Raw genomic sequence first — 24,621 nt, 5'->3', positions numbered from 1 at the left:
CTGCAGCTCTAACGTTTCCCGTCGGCCGTCCCCAGCAGCCTAGGCCCTGTGTCCACTGCTAGTTAGAGGCAACTCCTCGGGCGTGTGTTCCTTAAGCGACCCGGGGGAATGTTCCCAGGGGGGGCGGGGCCGAGCTCGTTTGAGGCATCCTCATCCGGGCATTCACCAGAGGCCTCAACCGCCATCTTTGTTTTGTGCTGAAAGTCGCTATTGACGCCCGTGGACGGCCGGGCGAAGGGAAGTGGCAAGATGGCGGCTCCCAGGGCGGAGGCGTGAGGGCGCAATGGGGGGGGAGGGGGTGGGCCGCGGGGCTGGGCGCGCCTGCGCCTGACCCGAGAGCGGCCTGAGCCCTAGCTAGGCGCGCGGTGGACCTGGGCCCTCGCCCCGGGGCAGCGCGGGGGTCCTTTAAGAGGCCTTGGCTCTGAGAAGCCGTGCGAGGGCGGGGGGTGGGGGGGAAACAGTGACGTAGTCCGACTCCGCCCCCTCGCCCGACCGCCGTTGCCGCCATGTTTAGTTGTTACTTCTTCACACAAGATGGCGGCTCCCAGGGAGGAGGCATGAGCGCCCTGCCGTTACCGCTCCTCCTGCCGTACAGTTGCCACTCCGGGGCCTAACTCTGGCTCTTTGGAGCGGCTCCTGTGGGAAGGAGTCATAAAGAGGGAAGCGAGGATCGGACGCTGCCTTGCGTTTGGTTTGCAGTGGAAGAACTGACCCAGGAGGAAGAGAATAGGGGGGAAGGGGGAGTTAGTCTCAAGATGGCGGCTCCCAGGGCGGCAGGCGCAGCCTGAGCAGCAGAAGCGGACTCAGGGGAGAGGTTCGAGACCTCACAAGCTGTACGGCGCGAGTCTCCGACCAGCCCCCGAGAATTCGAGTTCGTTCCACTGGCCTCCGGCGCGCCTTTGTCCTTTACGAGTGTCGAGGCTGTTTCGGGAGCGGCGGCTGCACTAAGCGCTGGGCGGGGAAGCGGGACGGTCTCAAGATGGCGGCTCCCACAATTGTGGTGTGAGCGCCGGCGGGGCTGGGACAACCGCGGCGCTTGTGGCTCCTTTCCACCCGCCCCGGAAGCCGGCCAGTGCAGGGGACTTGGGGGGTGTGGGAACCGGGCCGGGGCTCCGCCATTTCCGGCGGGGGAGGGCTACGACTGAGGAAGGGAGGAGAGAGGGACGGCTCAAGATGGCGGCTCCCAGGGCCTCCCGCCCGAGCTTGTAAGCGGGAGCGCCCGAGCGAGTTGTCAGGGCGGCGGGACTCGGCGGCCTCCGGCTTCTCGGGGCTAGGCGCTCGAAAGTTTCGGGAGGCTCTTGAAGAGACGGGGTGAGCTAGAAGAAGGGGAAGAGCCGAAGGGAAGGAGGGTAGTTAAGATGGCGGCCTCCATGGAACCGTCCACCGCTGTGTGAGGAACCGCTTCTCCGTGAGAGCTACCTTAGACGAAAGGGGGTGTGTGTGAGAGGAATTGGGGGGGCTCCCTTCCCGCTTGGTGACTTTTCCCCCACCGCGGCCTTCCCCGTAACTATGGCTTCGGCCGTGTCGCCCGCCAACTCTCCAGCGGTGCTCCTGCAGCCCCGCTGGAAGCGAGTGGTGGGCTGGTCGGGTCCAGTGCCCCGGCCCCGCCACGGCCACCGAGCCGTGGCCATCAAGGAACTCATCGTGGTGTTTGGCGGCGGCAACGAGGGGATAGTGGACGAACTGCACGTGTACAACACGGGTGAGTGCAAAGCCCGCTGGGTCCTGGGATCTTTCCCTCCCTCCCTCCCTCCATCTCCTCCCTCTCCCTCGTCTTCCCTCCCTCCCCTCCTCCCCCTCTTTCCCTCCTCCCCTCCCTCCTCTCCGCCCTCCCTCCCCTCCTTTCTCTTCCCCTTCCCTCCTGCCTCCTCTCCCTCCCGTTCCTCCCTCTCCCTCCCGTTCCTCCCTCTCCCTCCCGTTCCTCCCTCTCCCTCCCGTTCCTCCCTCTCCCTCCGCACTGATCTGCTCTCTCTCTCCCGAGACCCTTTGGTCGGCCCGGCTTCTGTGCCTTATCCTGCTCTCTCCCCGTTCTTTCTCTGCCCGCCCCCCCCCCCCCGCGTTTGAGGGGTGCTTTTCATTATCCGACAGAAATCCAGTCCGGTTGGTGAGGGGGCGGGGGCGTCGCCGGCGTTGACTCGAGACAGACACCGTTACCCCGCCGGGCGGGCGGGCTGGCGGATGCGTCCCTTTGGCGCAGGCAAAGTCCCACCCCCTTCTTCCCTCCTTCTGCGCCTGCTCAGCTCTTCTTCCTCTTTGATGCTTTTTCGGGAGAAATGACAGCTTCTAGATGACGGATTAGGGGCAGAGTTGAGCCCCTGATTCCGACCTGGGGGGTTGTGTGCCCCGCTGGGTGACCGTCTCAGGGTTTGTGCACCCACAGATAGGGCGGCGTTGCTGCTGCTCCCCCTTTTGCCATTTAGTTCTGCGGTGTTTGCTCCAAATTGCTTCTTTTTTGGATCGGGGGCCCTCCGGTGTAGGAGGTGAATTCCAGTGACCCCATGGTGGGCTAGGTGGACCCTTACCTCTCCTCTTTCTGTGAGGCCGAGGTTGCCGTGCCCCCGTCCATACCTCCCCCAATCCCAGGGCGCTGTTAATCGGGAGGAACGGGATTCCTCGGGACACACAAAGCTGCGGTGCGTGCCCCTTGCCTGGCGTCCTTGCCAGGTCTCGGACTGGGCCGCAGCCTCCTGCAGCCTCTTGCCCGTGGCGGCCCCTTGGCCTGGTTTGCACACGGAGCCGTTGCCTGTGGAAGGGACGTTGGCTCATGGCGCCTCGCCTTGCTCAGAAGGAGGGGCTGGGCACTCTCCCTGAGGCCAGCGGGCCTGTGTGCGCTGTGTTCTGGGGGGGAGAGTGGGAGAGAGCCTAAGACCCCCCCCCCCCGCGGAGGGGGGAGAGCAGTCTCACAGCGCGCCCTGCACACCCACACGCCTGTCAGTGGTCTTTCAGGAAGTTCCCCTCTGTGGGGGTGGGGGGGGGGGGGGACGCGTTGGGGTCGGTGGCTGGGAGCTGTTTTCCAGCTCTGCCCCCAGGCATCACATCTAGCAGACTCCATTTCTCCAGGTCTGTTCTCTCCCAGGGCTCTGGCAATACCAGCTCCTTGAGTCTGGGCCCCACCTCCCACCTGTGAGGGTGCTCTGGGGTTGGGAGTTGGCGCCCAAGGGAGAAAGTGGTTAGAGCAGTGAGGGCTGGGTGCTCCCCTCCCCCTCCCTGGAGGCAGAGTGCAATTTTCTCCGCACCTTGTAGCTGGCTGCCCCTACCGAGTTGACTTTCAAAGGCTGGTGGGTCGCTGGCGACCCTTTGCATTCCGGCTCTCGGCACCTGTTGCCTCCAGCGAGGCCGGGCTGGTTGGCGGTGCTCCCTGCCGGCGTAGACAGCTGCGGTGGCCGCAGTCAGCTGGGGAAGGTGAGGCTGAGGGGCAGGGCTGTTTTTAGAGAGGCCGTCGCCCTGAGCAGAACCTTCTAAACTCCTTGGACTGTCTTTATTCTCACAAGGCCCGGAGCAGGCTCCTTAACAGGGAAATACAATTTTAGAAAGTAGGACAGGGGCCTAATTACCATCAGCTCTGAAGTCCACTGCTTCCAGGGGCTTCTGCATATTCATTAGTTTATGAAAATGAATCGGGCCACTTTGGCATTAATTCATTCCCCATCTGCAAGTGTGGGTCGTGTAGTAGAGGGTAGTCCGCCTTCCGAAGGGCCGCAGCCCCGGATTCCTCCAGTTAGCAATTTGGAAACTGCCCTTATCAACTCCTTAGGCGATTTCTCAGGAGAGTCACCAGCAGACCCAACTCCCGGGTCCTCACCAAGTGTTGCCCGTTATCTGAAGGGCGCAGGAACTTGGCCGGCTTTCGCTGTGTGTCCGCGCTTCTGGTAGCTGCAGGGTTCTTGGGCTCCCCTCGGGACAGATGGGGCTTGGTGTTGCCCTCCTGCCGCCAGTGGCGGCACGGCTGCCTGGCTGCCTTTCCGCTTGCCGGCGTTTCGGTTTAAGTCAGGGCAGGGCAGATCCTCGCGCCTCTTCCCTCTTCTCTCGCCCTCTTCCTTCTGCGGGACGGGAGACCCATTCCTTGTTGTTGAGCTCGGTGGGCGCGTTTGGGGCGCTTGTGAGCACTTTGCCGTCTTGGTTAGCTCGGTGGTCTGGGGGTGACGAGCTGGGGGCCAGCAGGTGTGTGTGAGAAAGTGTGTCCTTCCTCTTCAGCGGCGGTTACCACGGCGGCTGTGGGATACTTGATTGGCCTTTGGGAGTTCTTAGGGTAGCTACTGTCCTTGGCCTTGGGGAGTTGTATTTCAGGGTAGCAAAGCGGATTATGGAGGACCTGGTACCAAGGGGAGACTGTGGCCAGTCACCACATCAGCTGCCCAAGGCTGGTCTGCGTCCGTGGTTCTTTAATGTCCATTGACTGTTAACAGCTGGAAGGAGCATTGCAAAGCATCTAGCGGAGCTTCCTTGTTTTTGCACATGAGGAAATTGGGGTCTGAGAGGGGAAGTGACAGGTCTAGGGTCACCCTGCCAGCCGGTGGTAGGGTCACGCGGGAGTGCCTGGAGTCCAGCTCTTCCTGGACATAGTTGGGCTCTCTTCTTAAGTTAACAGGCACAGGCCACCCCCTTGGAAACACCTCGCTGCTCCTCTGTCCCTGTAGCTCATTGGTCACTAAGTTGAGCTTGTCTCAGATCCGTTCCCCCTCCATTATGAGACCTCCCCTCTTCTCACTTGGCTTTTGCAGTCACTTCCTGATTGGCCCTGTTAGTTTCATTTGTCAGGAAATCCTGTTCACCCTTCAAGGCCTGGCTCCAAAGTCACCTTTTCTGAGAAGCCCCCCTGCCAAATTGCCCTGTTCTGTGCTCCCCAGACTTGACCTTGGTGCAGACTCCCCCCGCCCCGGGCTGCTTTTCCCATCATGGGGGGGGAGGGCGTGGCAGCCTTCCTACTACATTGGAAGCTTGAGGATGGGAGCGGTCTACTCTGTGCCTCCCCGCACTTGGTGTTGTGTCTGCCACACAGGAAGCGCCGTGTTATGACCGAGCAAACAGAAGGGCTACCGGTCGGTCGGTCTACCCAACTGTGCCAACTGTGAGGGTGCGGGTCTCTAGGGGAGGGTGCATAGAGGTTGACGGGAGCAACTACAGGTGGGTTTGGCAAGTGTGGAAAGGGGTGGGAGCGGCTGGTGAAACACGGAAACTGCGGGTGTCAGGCTTGCTGAGGAGAGACAAGGTGGAGTCAGGTTTCTGACCAGCCCACGGAGGGTCCTGTGTGCAGGTGGCCTCCTCTCCTCAGACCACGCCCCCAGCTGCGAGCATTGACCGGCTGGAGTGAATGGAGAACAAGGGACCGGAGGCGGGGTTACGAGACTCCCCGCTGGATGAACTACAGATAACGTGATTGAGGGGCAGCTGAGAGCAGCCGGTGTGTTTGAGGCAGCGGTGCCATCTGGAGGGCAGCACTGGGGCTGTGGCTTCATGCCACCAAGTGCCCGACGGACCGCTCTTGATGGCGGTGTAGGGCCCCTGCCCTGTGTTCTAGAACAAGACCAGCGCCTCTGAAATGAGGGGTGTCACAGGTCACTTCCAGCCTGGCCGGCCGCATCAGCGATGAGAGCGGGATAGGAAAGCGGCGGGTCGGTCCTGTTTGCCGTGTAGCTTTGTCCCAGGCCTTGACCGCTGGCCCCATGGTGGCCCCGTAGCTGCGTGCAGCAGCCCAGAGGGCGCTCAGGTGAGCAAGGATAGCCGATTCCTCCCTGTACATGGGGCCGTTGGTGGGCACCTAGCGGTCGCTTTTAAGCTGGTGACAAGGTTCTTGCCTGCGTCTGTCTGTTTTGCTCTATAACCTCAGGTAAGTCACCTCCTCTCTTGGGTTCCGTTCCTTTATCAATTGAGGGAGCTCGGCCTAGGCAGTCTCCCAGGTTTCTTTCAGCTTTTTATCCTGGTAAGTTGGATGAAACTTCCAATTTGTGAATGGGTGGTTTGCCTCGGCACAGAAAGCTGCTGCTTTTCTTGGTTTGTTTTTGCCCCAGGAATGACAGTGAGGGAGGGAGCCGGGACCTGGGGTCTGGGCGCACGCGTGTGCAGCAGGCAGTGCAGCCTCGCACCTGCACCAGGACGACGGCAGAGGGGGACAGTGGTGCTGGACGTGCTGGAGTCCCAGTGACCCCAACCGAACCATTGAAGGGGGGAGGGGGTCAACAGCCTGTTCCACAGCAAAGCTGGAGAGGTGGGGAGTGGGGAGTGACAGGAACGCTTTCACCTCAGGAAAGGCTGTAACTGTCCTGGGGGTTATGGGTGTGCTTTTAGATGAGGACAGGCCTTTGGGCCAATGCGCACATGAGGCCCCCGGGTGACAACAAAGGACTTGTTACCTAGTACGCAGGAAGGATGTATGCATAACCAAGTACGTGCCTGTGCAGAGGCTGAGAAGCAGTCGAGCGGCCGGGGCCCCCCAAGGCCCTCCCCGTGGGACTATCCTGACCCTCATTTGGACTCCAGGGCTGCCCCTTTCACGCTCCGGTGCCTCCGTCTCAAGTCACTGACGTTTGACCAATACCGGTTTAGGGGCACCGAATCAGATTTGCATCTGGCGCCCGGTTTGAGGTTTTTGGAGAGTGTGGCGTGCCGTTTAGGGAGAGTCCTTTAAATAATGTGTAATGAGAAGGACCCCTCAAAAGAGGAGGATGTGTGCCCCGTGACTCTTCTGGGAGGCCCTGGCTTGGCAAGCGTCTGGGGAGCTGAACATAGGACACAAGCCTTAAGTGAGGGAAGGAGCGGGGTGCTGGATGGTTCTGGTGGTCTCCCCACCCCAGCCCCGGTTACAGGGGATGGATTTCGGGGGATGCTTTTGAGCCAGCAGAGGCTGTGGAGGCTGCCTCAGAAGCTGATGCTACTGCCACCGCTTCTGGATTTCAAGAATGTTCTAGATTGGTGTGGGTGTGGCATGAGGGGAGGGGTGGTGTGGAACATCACCTAGGAAACGCCAGCCGAGATGGAGTCTTGCCCCCCTCCCTGGCTCTCCTCAGCCAGCAGACTGGACTTCCTTGATTGGCCACCCTCACCTGCTCGCCTCCTGCCACCGGCACCTGCAGGGAGGGAGGGCACTGGCTGGTCATGGTCACTCTGTGAACCACTTGGAGGTGTGGCCCCCGTGCCCCCAGGAAGAGGTGCATGGGGCCACCGAGAGGGTGTCTTGGGTGTTAGGCCTTTCTTTCCAATGATCCACTGAGCAGTTGGGGAAGGAAGTCAGAGCCCACGTTCCCAGAAGCTAATGAATTAGTGACTTCCCGCTTATTAAGACGACCTTGATGAGAAGCCAGGTGGTTGCAGGCTGTCGCAAGGTGGCTTCTGAGGCAAGGGACTTAAAAGATGGCTCGGATAGGGTGCTGGGACTGGGTACTGAAATGAGAAGGCCCCACACCCTGGGACAAGGAGGCGCTGCCTTGGCTCCTCCTTTGTCAGGCCATGTTTCGTGGGCTGCTGGATTTGGGGAGTGGGAGGAGTGGGGGCTCTGGTTCTTAGGAGTCCCCAAGGTATTCTGACTTCTTCCTCTTCCTTTCGTTCCCCAGCGACTAACCAGTGGTTCATCCCAGCCGTGAGAGGGGACATCCCCCCTGGGTGTGCCGCGTATGGCTTCGTGTGTGACGGCACTCGCCTGCTGGTGTTTGGTGGGATGGTGGAGTATGGGAAATACAGCAATGACCTCTATGAGCTCCAGGTAACGGCCCCCAGCGTGCTCCCCGTGTGGGGGTGGGGGTGGGGAGGCTGCCCAGGAGGCCTCCCATGGTCCCGTGCCTCCCTCACCCCTACCGGGTCCTCCCTCCACAACAAATGGCCCAGGCCCCGATGGTGGCCGGCTCGTTCCTGATTAAATCCCTGAGTCTTGATTTTGCAGGCAAGCCGGTGGGAATGGAAGAGACTCAAAGCAAAGACGCCCAAAAACGGACCCCCTCCGTGTCCTCGGCTCGGGCACAGCTTCTCCCTCGTGGGCAACAAGTGCTACCTGTTTGGGGGTCTGGCCAACGATAGCGAGGACCCCAAGAACAACATTCCGAGGTGAGGCCTCGTCCTCTCCACGTGCAAGCCCATGAGGGTGGGTGCGCTTCGCCACATGCCAGCCAATGGCACCGTGCCGGGTTCCTTCCTTCTGTGATGTGAGAGGATGACGCTAGATGCCCTCGAAGGAGTTTCTGGCTCCGAGGTCTCTAACCAAGAGGAGGTGGCATGGCAGGAGGGCTGGGCCCAGGGGTCAGCAACCCACCTTGCCTTGGGCCGGTCTCTGCTCCTCAGGCCACCTTGGGGCTGGCGCTCTCCTTCCTAGCCCTTGCTACCTGCAGACTTAGTGGTGGTATTTTCCAAGGCTGGTGGCTGAGTGCCTTCGTGAAGTCTGAAGGTAGTCCCAAGCCAGCACCCCTCTTCCCCCGGGGGCCCACGTACAGTGCCTGGCTTTGTGTGCGAGGCAGCCTGCCGCTCCCCTCGGACTCACACTTATCCTTGGGAGCTTCTGGCAGCCCCTCCTCTGGGCTGAGGGTAGAGGAACTTGGAGTTCAACGTAGATTTGGCCCCCTCTGTCTCCCAGGGAGTCTGCCGTTCACCCCTAGAAGCTGCCGAGGCCTCTGGTGCGTGGAGTCAGCGCTTGCCAGAACTGACCTTTCTTCTGCAGGTACCTGAATGACTTATACATCCTGGAATTGCGGCCGGGCTCCGGAGTGGTGGCCTGGGACATCCCCATCACTTACGGCGTTCTGCCTCCACCCCGGGAGTCCCACACTGCTGTGGTCTATACTGAGAAAGACAACAAGAAGTCCAAGCTGGTGATCTATGGAGGGATGAGCGGCTGCAGGCTGGGGGACCTTTGGACCTTGGATATCGGTAAGACATGGCTACGGCTGTTCCGGGAGCCTCGGAGCAAAGTTAGCAGACTGGGCTGGGCCACCGGCGTAGGGTGGTGAGACGGGGCTGACGGCCCAGGGAGCGAGTGTACTGCTCTGCCCCTCATCCTCTGGGGCGGGGGGCCCCTGTGTGCGTCAGTCACCTTTGCCCCGAGCTTGTGGCACTGCTCTTAAGAAAGAGCGAGGCTCGGTTGGCTGAGTTGGTCTGCCGTCCTATAGGAGGATAAGGGGAGAGAAGCGAAGATCTTTCTAGGATGGAATTATCTAGATGAGGTAGCGTTCATCCGTGGTGGACTCTAACAGGAGTGGCATGCCCTGGTGTGTCACGGTCAGGTGGGATGTTGAGAGACCATAAGACCTCGAGGGGCTCCTTGGGCCGGTAAGCAGGGTGGGTGTGAGGAGTGGTAGGAGGCAGCTTGGGTGTTCGACCTGAAGGCAGGCTGAGGGAGAAGCTGGCCGGCGGCACCTGTCCGGTAGGTCAGCGCCGGCACTCAGAGGAAACCGGTGATCGCGAGTGAGATTCCTGGCGCCTGGCCTGTGGACGGTGGGGTGGGGGCCGGTGCGCTAGCAGAGGGGGGGGCGTGGAGTGCAGCGCCTGTGGGGGACGCGCCCCAGCCCCAAGGGACGCAGCTGCCTCCTAGCAGGTGCTCAGGAAGCGTGGGAGGGGCGCAGCCGCCAGGATGGTGAACGCGGCTTGGGAAGTGCTGGCACCTGCCGGCCAGAGGGCCTGTCGCGGGCTGGAGGGAGCGCAGGCCCGGAATTCTTACGGTGCGCGCAGGCACCCACCTTCCAGAGCCTTCCCTGCTTCTGGGCAGCGTCCTCTGGGTCGGAGGGCCCGTGTCTGGCATGGCGTAGGTGACCCTCCCTCCCTCCCTTGCTCTGCACAGAGACTCTGACGTGGAACAAGCCCAGTCTCAGTGGGGTGGCGCCTCTTCCCCGGAGTCTTCACTCAGCCACGACCATAGGAAACAAGTGAGTAGCGGCCACGGCTCTTGTCTTCCCGGCCCGCCCCCACCCCCACAGGGCTCTCGGTTTTGTTCCTGCAATTCCTAAGGCCTGCCGAGGCCCCTTTCCGGCTGGGCTGGCCTTCCGCAGCCCTGTCTTTACATTACGGCCCTGGGAGACCGAGACAGACTCGGGGTAGAGGGGCGCAGACTGTCCTAGATACTCTCCACGAGCAGCCGGGTGTCTTTGTCAGTGCCAAGGTCCCAAAGCGAATATGAGAATGATGGGGACTGAGGTGAGCTTTAGATGAGCTCGAGTAACGGCTCCACGTGGTGGAGGTGACGCAGGTCTTGTGAGGGCTGAGCCACCGAGAAGGACAGGGTGGCATCGAGAGCTTTCATGCGTCCTGGGGGCCTCTCCCGGGGAGAGCTGGAGGACCAAGCGTGTTTAGAACTTTCTGGATGGAAGAGGTGGCCTCTAGCTCGGCACCTCCTCTACAACCCTCTCCTACTCTTCCCTCCTTCGTCCCAGAATGTACGTGTTTGGTGGCTGGGTGCCTCTCGTCATGGATGACGTCAAAGTGGCCACACACGAGAAGGAGTGGAAGTGTACCAACACACTGGCTTGTCTCAACCTGGGTATGGCCTCCTCGGGCTCGGAGTAGCCTGTGGAGGGCTGCGGGAGGCTGGCCCTCCTCGGTCCCGAGAGCTGTGTGGGGTGTGCTTCTAAGGCCCGTGCCCCTCGAGTCCACGAGAGGCAGCCACTGGTGCGAGCACTCTGAGGGCGCTCCCTGCTTTCATTTTTGAGTAGGCTCTTTTCCTACACGTGGCCCGCCGTCGAAAGCACGGACGCTTAACCGTGCGCAGCCTCCCTCCCGCCTCCTATCCTGCAGAGGCAGCCGCGCTGGTGGCTTCTCCTCCCCACTGCAGGGACTTTTCTACATGTCCAAGCGTCGTCTGTAGGTTCCTTTATAAACAAACACGACGGCAGCCTGCTCTCGGCGCCGCGCCACGCCTGGCTTTTCGCTTTACTCTGTCTCGGAGACCGTCCCGTCCCATCCCCGCACGGCGAGCGGCCTCATTCTTTTGAATTGCTATCGAGGTGTTGAAACTTGCACAGACGCTACTCCGTGAGTATCCTTGCACTGTCCTCACCTCCGTGCAAGTGTATTTGAAGGGTAAAAGCCTAGAGGTAGGATCACTGTCGAAGGATGTCGCCAAGCCATCCTGCACAGAGGCTGTGCCCGCGTAGATGCCCCCGGCAGTGCCGGCGTGGCGACCGTCAAACAGCTCTTTGCCAAGTTCAATAGGTGATTGACTCTCCCCACGGGCCGGCCCCCCAGCACCCCTGGCTCACCTTGAACCCCGGCTACCACAGGCACGGGAATCAAATTGCCAGGCACCTTATGGTTTAAGTTTGCGTTTCGCTTATTTTGAGCGAGGGTATGTATTTTCCCCTAGATCCTCCTGTCGCCTTTTCCGTAACTTGCGTTCCTCTTTGCCCGTCTCTTTTCTACCTAGGCTCTTGTGTTGTTTGATGTGCGAGAAGTGAGACCTCTGGCTGTGCGTTTCAAATAGTTTTCCCAGTTTGTGGTTTATAATCATATCTTTTACGGTCTTTTTGCCATACCGAGTTACCTTTCGTTCGTTCATTTGTTTGTTTTTAATTTAGTACTCTTTAATGACTTCCTGGTTTGGATTCCCCATCCCTGACAGCGAAAGGCCAGAGGGCCACTGGGGGTTGTGGGTTCGCTTGCCGTCCTCACTGACCTCCAACCCCACCGTCCCCAGATACCATGGCCTGGGAGACCATCCTGATGGACACGCTGGAGGACAATATTCCCCGGGCCCGAGCCGGCCACTGTGCCGTAGCCATCAACACCCGCCTGTACATTTGGAGTGGGCGCGACGGCTACCGAAAGGCCTGGAACAACCAGGTCTGCTGCAAGGACCTGTGGTACCTGGAGACAGGTGAGGCGGCTGCACGGGGGCCTGCGGGCCTGCCGCGGCGCAGCGGAGCCACAGCGCGGGGCCTCCCGGCGCGACCCTTTCTCACCGGCCGTGCCCTCTTGCAGAAAAGCCACCACCCCCGGCCCGGGTACAGCTGGTACGAGCCAACACCAATTCCCTGGAGGTGAGCTGGGGGGCCGTGGCGACAGCCGACAGTTACCTTCTGCAGCTCCAGAAATATGACATTCCCGCCACGGCCGCTACTGCCGCCTCCCCCACGCCCAATCCGGTCCCGTCTGTGCCCGCCAACCCTCCCAAGAGCCCCGCCCCGGCAGCAGCCGCACCTGCCGTGCAGCCGCTGACCCAGGTAGGCATCACGCTCCTGCCCCAGGCTGCTGCCGCGCCCCCGACCACCACCGCCATCCAGGTCTTGCCGACGGTACCCGGCAGCTCAATCTCCGTGCCCACGGCGGCCAGGACTCAAGGTGAGCGGGGCCTCGCACTTCAGAGGGTAGGGGCTACTTGCCGGGAGGCCGTGTGCCCGAGAGGGCCGCTGAAGATAGCACACCCGGCCGTCGGTGGCACTGGCTTGTGGCCGAGTGCTGGGGCCGGGAGAAAGCTCGGGCCCGCTCGCGGGGACAGTGGCTGAGGGTGTCTGGAAGGACCAGGTGTGAAGCGCCAGCAGGTCCCAGAAGCAGTTCGCGTTCGCACCGGGTGTGACGGAGGCCCAGGCCTCTGCTGATGGCCACCTCCTTCCCTCGCCAGGCGTCCCCGCTGTTCTCAAAGTCACCGGTCCTCAGGCTACGACAGGAACCCCGCTGGTCACCATGCGACCTGCCAGCCAGGCTGGGAAAGCCCCCGTCACCGTGACCTCCCTTCCTGCAGGCGTGCGAATGGTTGTGCCGACGCAGAGTGCCCAGGGCACGGTGAGGAGCTGGTGGGTGGGGTGGGATTTCCTGGTGGTTGGTGGCACCCAGCCTTAGTGCCGTTCAGCCTGGGCTTTTCTGGGCCAGGAATGTACCGGTGAGGCAAATTGTCCTCACTCAGTTAATACGAGTTAATAAGTTGATGCCTCGGAAGGACTTCCCTGCTGTCTGAATCTGATTCAGACAAGGGCATCTTAAACGTGAACTTCCTTGTTTGGAACCCTGCAGGGAGGACCTAGGCACCTGGGGTTTGACCCAGGGCCAGGAGGAGAGAGCTGTGTCTAATTCTGTGGTCTTTAGAAAGTATCTAGAGCTTCTGGCAAAATCCTGTTGCTGGGCCACTGCACCCGGTCAGCGGCAGGGGCCAAGGTGGGGCCGATAGGTGCTGCTGGGAGGGACGCCGGGCGGGACGGAGGCTCTCCGGGCAGGGCCGGGCCTCTCGATGGGTTCTGCTGAAGCGTCTGGAGCAGGGGGCGAGGCAGCCTCGGTCCTGGTGCCGAGTGTGGGCTCACGCCCCCTGTGCCCACCGCAGGTGATTGGCAGCAGCCCGCAGATGAGCGGCATGGCCGCGCTGGCAGCTGCAGCTGCCGCCACCCAGAAGATCCCGCCCTCGTCAGCGCCCACGGTGCTGAGTGTCCCAGCAGGCACGACCATCGTCAAAACCGTGGCTGTGACGCCAGGCACCACCACCCTCCCGGCTACTGTAAAGGTGGCCTCCTCGCCGGTCATGGTGAGCATTCCTTGTGCCGGGTTCTGAGCCGGGGGAGCCTCGGGGCCGGGGGCTTCTGAGCGCCGTGTTAAGACAGCAGTCATTCCCTCCGGGCTTTGGACCTGCCCCCATGGGGCCACCGGCCCGTAATTGCCGCTTGCCACGGGCTCTGGAACGAGTGGGTACTTTTCGGGACGTGGCAGCCTGAGGCTGGCCTTGCTCTCCGTCCGTGCGGGAGAGGCAAAGCCCGGCAAGCTGCTTCGGGCCCCTCTGGGCGGAAGCTGGGCCTCTCCACCCTGCCCCACTCATGGCTCGTCGCCACCCCTTCAAGGTGAGCAACCCGGCCACTCGGATGCTGAAGACTGCGGCTGCTCAGGTGGGGACGTCTGTCTCCTCTGCTGCCAACACATCCACCCGCCCCATCATCACAGTGCATAAGTCGGGAACTGTGACAGTGGCCCAGCAAGCCCAGGTGGTGACCACGGTGGTGGGTGGAGTCACCAAGACCATCACCCTGGTGAAGAGCCCAATCTCTGTCCCAGGAGGCAGTGCTCTGGTGAGTGACGGGTGCCACCCTGCTACATGGGGCCGCGACCGGCCTGTGGCGCTACCCCGGGCCTGGGCCCGGGTCAGGAGAGGCCGGACCCAAGCCGTACTCGTAATTGGTTTCCGGATCACTCCTTGCTCCGTCCTTTCTGTTTCAGATTTCCAACCTGGGCAAGGTGATGTCAGTGGTTCAGACCAAACCGGTTCAGACTTCAGCGGTCACAGGCCAGGCATCTACAGGCCCGGTGACTCAGATCATCCAGGTGAGCTTGTGGGACCCAGACTCTGACACCCATGAGGGGGCTCCGGGCCACAGGAAGGAGTTGTGTCCCCTCCCGGAGAAGATCCCTCGAGCACGTGTGGTGCAGAAAGTCCTGCTGCTTGGTGCGGTCGCTCTCAGTCTTCAGAACATCCCCTAAGCCGCTCGGGCCACCGGTAGAGAGTAGCCGGAGCAGACCTTCTGCCACCGTTTGCATCGTGCTAGTCGGTGGTGTCCGTTCACCTTGTTCTCCTCCGGCTGTTTTCCTTTTCGAGACGTACTTTTTGTTTGGCCTTTTTTTTTGAAATTTAAGTAAGCTTTGTGCCCAGCACACGAGCACAGAGCCCAGTGCCGGGCTTGAACTCCCAACCCTGAGGTCAAGACCTGAGCTGAGATCAAGAGTCGGACCCTTAGTCGGCTGAGCCACTCTTTGCATCTAGACGTTGTCGTCGACGTTGTTGTTGTTGAGTAGGCTTCCACGTGTTTTTCTGTCGCAGACCAAAGGGCCCCTGCCGGCCGGGACCATCCTGAAGCTGGTAACCTCCGCGGACGGCAAACCCACCACCATCATCACTACCACGCAGGCCAGCGGGGCCGGGACTAAGCCCACCATCCTGGGCATCAGCAGCGTGTCCCCGAGCACCACCAAGCCGGGCACGACCACCATCATCAAGACCATCCCCATGTCGGCCATCATCACGCAGGCCGGCGCCACAGGTAGGGGCCTCCGCGGTGCGCTGGCGAGGGGCCGCTCCAGGAGGCGGACGCCAGATGGGCACACGGGGGCTGGGCTGCGGCGTGCTTTTGCTTTTGTTCTCCTTTTTCTCTCTCCTCTCTCTCCTTGCCTCTTGTCGCACGTTCATAGGGAGGTGGCGGGGCTGCGGCTGTACCTGGCACTCTGTTTGCAGTGAGGGGCAGTGGGAGGGACTGCTTGGAAGAGGGCCCGAGGGAAGTAGGGAATGGGCGCCGGAGAAGAGGAGCTCCAGAGGCCAAGCCGCCCTTCTCCCATCCAGGTGTGACCAGCAGTCCGGGCATCAAGTCCCCCATCACCATTATCACCACCAAGGTGATGACTTCAGGAACCGGAGCGCCTGCCAAAATCATCACAGCTGTCCCTAAAATCGCCACTGGCCACGGGCAGCAAGGAGTGACCCAGGTGAGGCGTGCCGGGCCCTCTCCTCACCCCAGTGTCCAGGCCAGGACCCCAGCAGGCCACACGTGTCCTGAGGGGCCTGGGAGGGGGGCAGCCCAGGCTCTAGGCAAGCTGAGAGTGACGCAGGGGCGATTTCCTCTGGCATTCCAGGTGGTGCTAAAGGGGGCCCCCGGACAGCCGGGCACCATCCTCCGCACCGTGCCCATGGGGGGTGTCCGCCTGGTCACCCCCGTCACCGTCTCTGCCGTCAAGCCAGCAGTCACCACGTTGGTTGTGAAGGGCACCACAGGTGTGTAGCCTGTAGGCTGGGCCCGCTTCCCCACAGGAGGGCTGGCGGGCGCCGGCGCCCTCTCCCAGCCCCTCTCCCCCCCCCCCCCCCCCCCCCCCCCGTTCCCTTGGGGTGTGCCGGAGGAGAGCTGCCGGAAGGGAGGAGGCGCGTCCACCGGCCTTACCGCCCCCTTCCTGCCCTTAGGCGTCACGACCCTGGGCACAGTGACAGGCACTGTCTCCACCAGCCTTGCCGGAGCTGGGGGCCACAGTACCAGCGCCTCCCTGGCCACGCCCATCACCACGTTGGGCACCATCGCCACTCTCTCGAGCCAAGTGATCAACCCCACCGCCATCACCGTGTCGGCTGCGCAGACCACACTGACGGCGGCCGGCGGGCTCACCACCCCCACCATCACCATGCAGGTAGGGCGGCCGGAGAGCACGGTGCTGAGGGGCGTGGGGGGGGGCACATGTCTGTGACCCCAGGCGGGCATGTCTGAGCCCCAGCTCAAGGCTTCCGGGCTTTGTCTTGGGGCCCTGTGCCACGTCCTCTTTTCCTCCCCCACGTGGCACCCGGGGCCCGCGTCCCTGTCGCGCCACATGATTCTCAGTCACTGTCTAACCGTCCGTCGTATTGAGACCTCAGACGCGAGGCCTTTCCAGTGGTTGAACACTGGGCTGTTCGACTCGCGATCTAGAGCACGCGACAGATCCCCTTCACGTGCAACATGGCACTTTTCTTCCCTTCGTCCGTCTTCAGCTGAGTCCGTAGAAGCGGCAAAGCCTCTGTTGCTGGCCTTTGTGTGGTGCTGGGTTAGCGGGGTTCCCTCCCTGACCCCACAGCCGCTCCCCAGTGCCTGTGGCCTTTGAGGTGGGGATCGTGTCTCTTCCCCGGTCCCTGAGCAAGCCAGCGTCTGGGGGTCAGAGGGCAAGCGGGTTCTGGATTGACCAAGGAGGCTGTTCCTTTAGGAGCCCACGTGGTCCCGGCAGCACGGGTGGCGCTACAGGATGGTGGGAGGGACGGGCAGACGGGAAGTTCCCAAGCTGACTTCCCATCTGGCGTCTCCCGCAGCCTGTCTCCCAGCCTACCCAGGTGACGCTCATCACGGCACCCAGTGGAGTCGAGGCCCAGCCCGTGCATGACCTCCCTGTGTCCATTCTGGCCTCGCCCACCACAGAACAGCCCACGGCCACGGTCACCATCGCCGATTCAGGCCAGGGTGAGGTACAGCCGGGCACCGTGACGCTGGTCTGCTCCAACCCGCCCTGCGAGACCCACGAGACGGGTACCACCAACACAGCCACCACCACCGTCGTGGCTAACCTCGGGGGGCAGCCGCAGCCCACCCAAGTGCAGTTCGTCTGTGACAGACAGGAGGCAGCCGCTTCTCTCGTGGCCTCGACGGTGGGGCAGCAGAACGGCAGCGTGGTTCGCGTCTGCTCCAACCCGCCGTGCGAGACCCACGAGACGGGCACCACCCACACGGCCACCACCGCCACGTCCAACATGGCCGGGCAGCACGGCTGCTCCAACCCGCCGTGCGAGACCCACGAGACCGGCACCACCAGCACCGCCACCACCGCCGTGTCGAGCATTGGCGCCGGCCAGCAGCGAGACCTCCGCCGTGCCTGCGTGGCCGGCACCGCTCCTGCCGTGGTCCGGGTCGGCGTGGCCGCCGGGGTGTCGGAGGGAGCCCAGGGCTCCGTCAAGGCCTCGTGCCAAACCCGCCAGACCGGCGTGACCGGTACCGCCATGACTGTGCTGGCCACCGGGGCCCCGTGCTCGGCCGGCCCGCTCCTTGGGCCGGCCCTGGCGGTGGAGGCCGGTGGCCGCGGCGCCACCTTCGTGCAGCTGGCCGCCGTGAGTGGCCAGGTCAGACCCAGCGGCCCCGTGGCCGGCTTGAGTCAGCTGGCGTCCATGGGACGCCAGCCGGAGGCTCATCACACCCACACGACCAACACCCCCACCACGGTCCGCTCCGCCATGGGTGCCGGAGAGCCCGGCGAGGCACGGGGGACCCCCACACCCGTGTACGAGAGCTCGGCAAGCGGCGCCGTGACTGTGACGGCCCTGGAGGCGCTGCTGTGCCCCTCGGCCACCGCGAGCCAAGTCTGCTCCGACCCGCCGTGCGAGACCCACGACACGGGCACCACCCACACCGCCACTACCTCGAATGCCGGCAGCGCCCAGCGGGTCTGCTCCAACCCACCCTGCGAGACCCACGAGACGGGCACCACCCACACGCCCACCACGGCCACGTCCAACGGGGGTGCGGGCCAGCCTGAGGGCGGGCAGCAGCCCCCCGCCGGCCGCCCCTGCGAGACACACCAGACCACGTCCACCGGTACCACCATGTCGGTCGGCGTGGGCGCCTTGCTCCCCGTGGAGTCCGGCTTGGAGGTGGCGGCGCCGCCCTCCATCGCCCCCCAGGCTGCTGCTTCGTTGCTGGCTCCTTTCCCGACGCAGAGGGTGTGCTCCAACCCCCCTTGTGAGACGCACGAGACGGGCACCACGCACACGGCCACCACCGTCACCTCGAACATGAGCTCAAACCAAGGTGAGCGAAGGCCGCCAGCCCGGCGTTCGTCGTCTCCCCGAGCCCGGGGCTTGGGGGCTGAGGGAGGTGGAAACCGAGAGGTCCCCTTAGCCACAGGCCGGTACTTAGATTTCTTGGGGCTCGGTTTCCCAGCAGAGGGTAGAGTTCTCCAGGTGACTGTGTCCCCTGGGGGCAAAGCCAGGTGGAGGCCCTCGGGCTCCTGCTGACCTGCCTCCCCACCCCCACAGGCCCCTACTGGCCTAGTGCTTGTCACCCTTCTCTCTGCTTGCCCCCCTCCTCTGCAGATCCCCCACCAGCCGCCAGTGACCAGGGAGACGTGGAGAGCACCCAGGGCGACAGCGTGAACATCACCAGCTCCAGTGCCGTTACGACAACCGTGTCCTCCACACTGACGCGGGCTGTGACCACTGTGACACAGTCCACCCCGGTCCCGGGCCCCTCGGTACCGGTAAGAGCCCCGGGAGGATCCCCTCGTACCTCCTCTCTGCTGCTCACGGCACCCGTGGCCTGTACCGTTCCCGAGTTGGACACCAGGTGTCGCTCTTGCACCGAGCACACTGCCGCGCCTCGGCCCTCTTGCTGACCATAAAAGGGCCGCCTGGGGCACCCAGGCCTAACGTCTTACAGACGTTTCTGTTTCCTTCGCTGTTTCCCACGGCTTGTCATTTGGCAGTAACCTGTAAGAGGGACAGGGCGGGAACCTGGGTGCCCCTTTGGCTAAACCAGGAAGCCTCTCTGAGGATGGGTGAAAATCAGCCAGCAGGTCCCAAGGGTCTCTCTCTTCTTGCTGCACTCGCTCTCTCTCAGTCACCTGCTGCCCCTCCCCGTTGAATGGGGTTTTGCTGGCCCACGGAGAGTGAAAGTCGAGGCCTACAGGGAAGGATGAAGGCTGCCTGCTTCTGGCCGCTCCCTCCTCCCCGCTGACGGGGGCTTCTCTCCCTTTCTAGAAGATCTCATCAATGACTGAGGCTACCCCAGGGGCTCTGACCACCGAAGTCCCCATCCCAGCCACGATAACAGTGACCATAGCCAACACAGAAACTTCTGACATGCCCTTCTCTGCTGTTGACATCCTGCAGCCCCCAGAGGAACTCCAGGCCTCACCAGGGCCCCGCCAGCAGCTTCCGCCACGGCAGCTCCTGCAACCCGCCTCCACGCCCCTGATGGGGGAGTCCGCCGAGGTCCTGTCAGCCTCCCAGACCCCTGAGCTCCAAGCCGCCGTGGATCTGAGCGGTACAGGGGACCCCTCTTCGGGCCAGGAGCCCGCCAGCTCCGCCGTGGTGGCCACTGTGGTGGTCCAGCCGCCCCCGCCTACACAGTCTGAAGTAGACCAGCTGTCGCTTCCTCAAGAGCTGATGGCCGAGGCCCAGGCAGGCACCACCACCCTCATGGTGACGGGGCTCACCCCCGAGGAGCTGGCGGTCACCGCTGCCGCTGAAGCAGCCGCCCAGGCTGCAGCCACCGAGGAGGCCCAGGCCCTGGCCATCCAGGCGGTGCTCCAGGCTGCGCAGCAGGCCGTCATGGGTAGGTGTTGGGTGGGGGGGGCAGCTCGCCACTCTGTCTTCGTCGAGGCCATATGGGAGACCCAACGGGGAGATGGGGCCCTCGAGCGGAGCAAAGACACGGGGTTCTGGAGCCTCCCTGCTGACAGCTCTGGCCGGATGGCCGCAGTGATGGGCGGCCTGAGGAGAGGTGGCTCGGTCCACAGCAGGCAGCCTGAGTCACATGTGACGGCGGCAGGGTGGGGGACCAGCGTGGCGGCTCGGCCGGGCTGGGCATGGATGGCACCCAAAAAGTTAGGCAGGGTCCCTTGGGCCGGGGAGGGCCCGGAAACAAGGTCTGCAGGCCTGCGGCCGGCGATGGGTTGCCCTGGCCAGCGCTCCTCTTGAGTAGCGTCTCTCCCCCCCCCCCCCCCCCCGCCCCCCCGGAGCAGGCACCGGGGAGCCCATGGACACGTCTGAGGCGGCGGCGGCCGTGACGCAGGCCGAGCTGGGCCACCTGTCCGCCGAGGGCCAGGAGGGCCAGGCCACCACCATCCCCATCGTGCTGACGCAGCAGGAGCTGGCCGCTCTGGTGCAGCAGCAGCAGCAGCTGCAGGAGGCACAGGCCCAGCAGCACCACCACCTGCCCACCGAGGCCCTGGCGCCTGCCGACAGCCTCAACGACCCGGCCATCGAGAGCAACTGCCTCAACGAGCTGGCCGCCGCCGTCCCCAGCACCGTGGCCCTGCTGCCCTCCACGGCCACTGAGAGTAAGCGGGGCCGGCCAGCCGACGCGTGTGGTGTGGCCCGAGGGCAGCCCCCTCCCCCCCGCCGTGGCAGCCGGGTGTCTGGGGCCGTGCCCGCTGACGTCTTCTTTCCTCGCAGGCCTGGCTCCGTCCAACACGTTTGTGGCCCCCCAGCCGGTCGTGGTAGCCAGCCCCGCCAAACTACAGGCCGCGGCGACCCTGACTGAAGTGGCCAATGGCATCGAGTCCCTGGGCGTGGTGAGTCTTGTACGACGGGGCTTCGGGGGGTGCTGCCTTTGCGCCCCAGAGGCTGAGGGTGTGAGCCCTCCTTCTCCTCTTCCAGAAGCCAGACTTACCGCCCCCGCCCAGCAAAGCCCCCGTGAAGAAGGAGAACCAGTGGTTCGACGTGGGCGTCATTAAGGGTACCAACGTAATGGTGACACACTATTTCTTGCCACCAGACGATGCCGTCCCGTCCGACGTAAGTTTTCCTGGGAGCCGATGCCCTTGGCGGGGTGGATCCTGGCCGTGAGGCAGGTATCCAGGCTCGTGGGAACCTCGGAAGCTTCCCAGGGGTGCCTGTCTCGGGGCCGGCCCCGAGCACAGCCAGGCGTAGAGCCTTCTCCACGCGCTTTTCCTGCGCCCCTCGAAGCAGCAGAGGAGCGCAGGCTTGGCCCCCTCCCGCCGCTGCCGGCCCTTTCCCCGTCTCCCTCTCCCACACGGGTCCGCATCTTCCCCGGGATAGGACGCTGCTCTGCTGGCCCCAGAGCCCCACCCCAGAACTGCGGGCTCGGCAGCGGGGTTTACGTGCCTCTCTTCCCTCTCTCCCTGCTCTCCCGGCCTCTTGTGCTAGGATGACTCGGGCGCCGTCCCCGACTACAGCCAGCTGAAGAAACAGGAGCTGCAGCCGGGCACGGCCTACAAGTTCCGTGTCGCTGGGGTCAACGCCTGCGGCCGGGGGCCCTTCAGCGAGATCTCCGCTTTCAAGACGTGTCTGCCCGGCTTCCCGGGGGCTCCCTGTGCCATTAAAATCAGCAAAGTGAGTCTCGCCGCGGGGCGGGCCTACCCCCAGCTCGTCCCCCACCTGCCCGCGGCAGGGCGGGCCCAGCCTCAGTCCGCACACGGGGTGCTCCCTTCTGTGCTGGGCCACGTGGGGGTGACTCAGCAGGGGCCCCAGGACGTGGACGGTCCGCCGGGCATGGAGTGCAGCTTCTGGTCCCGGCTGTCACCGGTTGCTGGAGTGACGGGGGCAGATTCCTTCCGGCTCCCCGTCGTCCTCCTGCTCCCTGACACGGCAGCTCGTGTTCGGTGTGGGTCTGTTACGTGCCGCGTTCCCTGTGGCTCGTTCGGAGGTCTGGGACCTGATGAGGAAACTGAGGCACCGAGAGGCTAAGTGCCAAGTCACACATTAGGTGGCCGAGCAGGTGGACGAAGGCTGTGTCTTCAGTCCCCGCTCGTTTTATTTTGTCGTCACGCCGGGCCGCCTTCCAGGTTGGGGCAGGCGAGGCCACGTCCTCCCAGCTCCTCGTGTCTGCTGTGTCTACCGTGAGACGGGGCCGTTGTGTCAGGAAGAGGGGCGGGGTCTGAGCAGCGGGTTCTGGAAGCTGTGACGTGTTCTCACTCCTCTGTCCCTGGGCGGGCAGATGGAGATCGAGGTATAAAGGCCAAAGACGGCACGGCTTGACCTCTGCCCCCTTGCTTCTAGAGTCCAGATGGTGCTCACCTCACCTGGGAGCCGCCGTCCGTGACGTCCGGCAAGATCATCGAGTACTCGGTGTACCTGGCCATCCAGAGCTCACAGGCCGGTGGCGAGCCCAAGAGCTCCGCCCCGGCCCAGCTGGCCTTCATGCGGGTGTACTGCGGGCCCAGCCCCTCCTGCTTGGTGCAGTCGTCCAGCCTCTCCAACGCCCACATTGACTACACCACCAAGCCCGCCATCATCTTCCGCATCGCCGCCCGCAACGAGAAGGGCTACGGCCCTGCCACCCAAGTCAGGTGGCTGCAAGGTGGGTGTCGTCCGTCAGGCTCCTCGGCCGAGCCCCGGGTGGGGTGGGCTGACCTGGCCCCAAGCGGGACTTTGGAGCTTTGTTACAGACTCAAGGGAGGTGGCCTCGGGTGCCAGGGAGGAGTCAGAGGGCGGCAGGAGGGGCACCTTGCCTCCTCTGTGGGCTCGGGGAATGCTGTCCAGGGTTGTTTGAGGCGAGATAGGGACGGCGAGAACTTGAAGTAGGAGGCACAGGGTGAGGCCCGAGCCCAGGTGGCGGGGGGGGGTGGGGGGGAGCGGAGGCCCCGGGATGCCCTCTCGGGTTTTGTGCCAGTTCCCCTGAGGCTGATGACGGGAGGACAGGGAGGGCCTCGGAGCCTGAGCCCGGGGGCGACCGCCGGAGGTGGCACACGCAGGCTGAGTGGCCGGCTGCCGACTCGGGCCGACGGGCTCCGGAGCGTGCGGGTGGGGGCCACACTGTCCCCACGGTTGCCCTCTCGGCCTGTGTGCTGCCGTGTGACTGAAGCCGTCCTGCCTGCCCGCCTCGCTGAGCCGCTTACTGTGCCGTCTTTCCCTTCAGAAACCAGTAAAGACAGCTCCGGCGCCAAGCCAGCCAGCAAGCGGCCCATGTCCTCTCCGGAAATGTAAGCAGGATGCCCCTTTCGGGAACCTTCTAAGGCTGGGGGTTAGAAGGCTGGGGGCTCAACCACTGGGAAGAAGGAGCAGTGGCGATAGTATGGCTCTTCTCTTCCCTAGAAGGATTGGAGAGTGCTAACTGGGTATGAGCTCCTACCAGGCCCCAACCACAGAGGTTCAAGTCCCTCCCGCGGTTTCCCAGCACTGCCGGGACCCTTGCTGATAGTGTCTTTCCTCTTTTCTTTTCTTCTTCCAAGGAAATCCGCTCCAAAGAAATCTAAGGCAGATGGTCAGTGAGAGGCAGCTCCCTGCTCCCGGATTCTTCGCCACACCCCCTCTGCTTCAGGAACGCCACCTGCCAGGGCCCACCCACCCCACCCACCCGGCGCTCAAACTTCACCCTCAGGAGCCACTGGCCGCCACTCATTCTCTCTCCCTTTCTGTTTTTAAAATAATCTCAAGAAAGCACATTTTATCATTGCCGCGGGTGGGAGCAGAACCCAGCTCTGGAAGAGCAGCGAGCACGTCCGGTGGCGGTGAGCCCCCGACCCCAGCCACGCCGGGGCCCTCGACGGGCGCTACACAGAGACTTTGGACAAAGAAGACAGAACGGAGAGCGTGCCTCTTGCAGCTTCTCACCTTGGTTCGGGGGGGGGGGGGGGGTTGGGGGAGGAGGGGGCGGCCCGGGGCGGAGGGGGGGCGGCAAGGAAGCGGAAGGAAGCCAGCCCCGGCCCCTCCCCTGGCCCGAGAAGACCGGCGGGCGCCCGCGCACCACATGTCCCATCTGCTTCCGTGTTACCTGTTACCTTTGCATCTCCGCCACCTGGCGGCCCGTGCTTGAGCTTTGTCCAGCCCCGTCAGCCTGGCGATTTCTCAGCGGCCTTCGTACTCCGACCCTCTCCCCTTCCCTCTTCTCTCCTGGGTAGAGAGCTAGAACGCAAGAAGAAAGCGAAAGGAAGGGGGAAGAACCGGCCCCTGGTGGTGGCCTGAACAGTGTTCTGTGCAAATCTCCTGACTCCCGGCGGGGCGGAGGGCAGCCCCCAGCGAGCCCGGCTTTGGCCCCTGGGTCGGGGTAGGGGCCACACCACCAACTGCTGCATTTGTTGTATTTTTTTTTTTTAAGTTGGAATTGATGAAGTTAACATTTTTATTGTAATTTTAGCCTTAGTGTGTGGGGTTTTGTCCCTTTTTCATTGTTGTTGTGTACAGAACGTGTATCTTTTTCTTTCTTTTTTTTTTTTTTTTTTTTTAACTTTTACTTTTTTCTCTTTGGCTAAGCCTTGGCAGGGATCTTTCTGGAAGAAAAGCTGGGGGCAGCCCAGGCAGGAGAGGTGTGGACTCTCCCCTGTAGGCGTGATGTTTGCCGCCTGGCCCGATTTCCTCTCGCTGGCCCCTGCCGTCTGCCCCTTTGCCCCTTTGCCCGTCCCCAGGCCTCTGGGACAAAGGAGGAGGGAGCTGGCGAAGCTCGAAGCTCGCTCCCCTCGGGCGATTGCTCCACACTTGTAGGACTGAGCTTGACAGTTGCCAGAGGAGGAGCAGGTCCTGGCCCGCCCCCCCTTGCCCTCCGCCCCCCGGGCCCCCTCCCTGGC

General features: G+C 63.2%; 1 protein-coding gene across 5 annotated transcripts; it reads left to right on the top strand.

Moving 5' to 3' along the window:
* Nucleotides 1-457: 457 nt before the first annotated feature.
* HCFC1 (host cell factor C1) lies at nt 458-23,677 on the top strand. 5 transcript variants are annotated; one of them, XM_042974072.1, is made up of 27 exons: nt 459-1,702; nt 7,548-7,696; nt 7,874-8,034; nt 8,642-8,850; nt 9,758-9,842; nt 10,347-10,453; nt 11,606-11,785; nt 11,890-11,948; nt 12,156-12,249; nt 12,530-12,690; nt 13,223-13,420; nt 13,731-13,955; nt 14,104-14,208; nt 14,702-14,921; nt 15,218-15,360; nt 15,508-15,646; nt 15,830-16,050; nt 16,700-18,185; nt 18,470-18,633; nt 19,265-19,709; nt 20,116-20,436; nt 20,552-20,670; nt 20,756-20,893; nt 21,266-21,451; nt 22,118-22,418; nt 22,977-23,040; nt 23,290-23,677. In XM_042974072.1, exons 1-27 carry the CDS (start codon nt 1,510-1,512, stop codon nt 23,327-23,329), a joined length of 5,913 nt encoding a protein of 1,970 aa, XP_042830006.1. In that variant the 5' UTR covers nt 459-1,509; the 3' UTR covers nt 23,330-23,677. The 5 variants fall into 5 exon arrangements, with proteins under 5 accessions (XP_042830003.1, XP_042830006.1, XP_042830005.1 ...); XM_042974069.1 differs by having other exon boundaries at nt 458-1,702; nt 11,890-12,249; nt 19,133-19,709; XM_042974071.1 differs by having other exon boundaries at nt 11,890-12,249; nt 20,119-20,436.
* The last annotated feature ends 944 nt before the right edge of the window (nt 23,678-24,621 follow it).

The sequence above is a fragment of the Panthera tigris genome, chromosome X, assembly GCF_018350195.1.
Source record: "Panthera tigris isolate Pti1 chromosome X, P.tigris_Pti1_mat1.1, whole genome shotgun sequence".
NCBI lineage: Eukaryota > Metazoa > Chordata > Mammalia > Carnivora > Felidae > Panthera > Panthera tigris.
The sequence above is the reverse complement of the archived record's forward strand: the minus strand, read 5'-3'. Positions and strand labels throughout refer to the sequence as shown.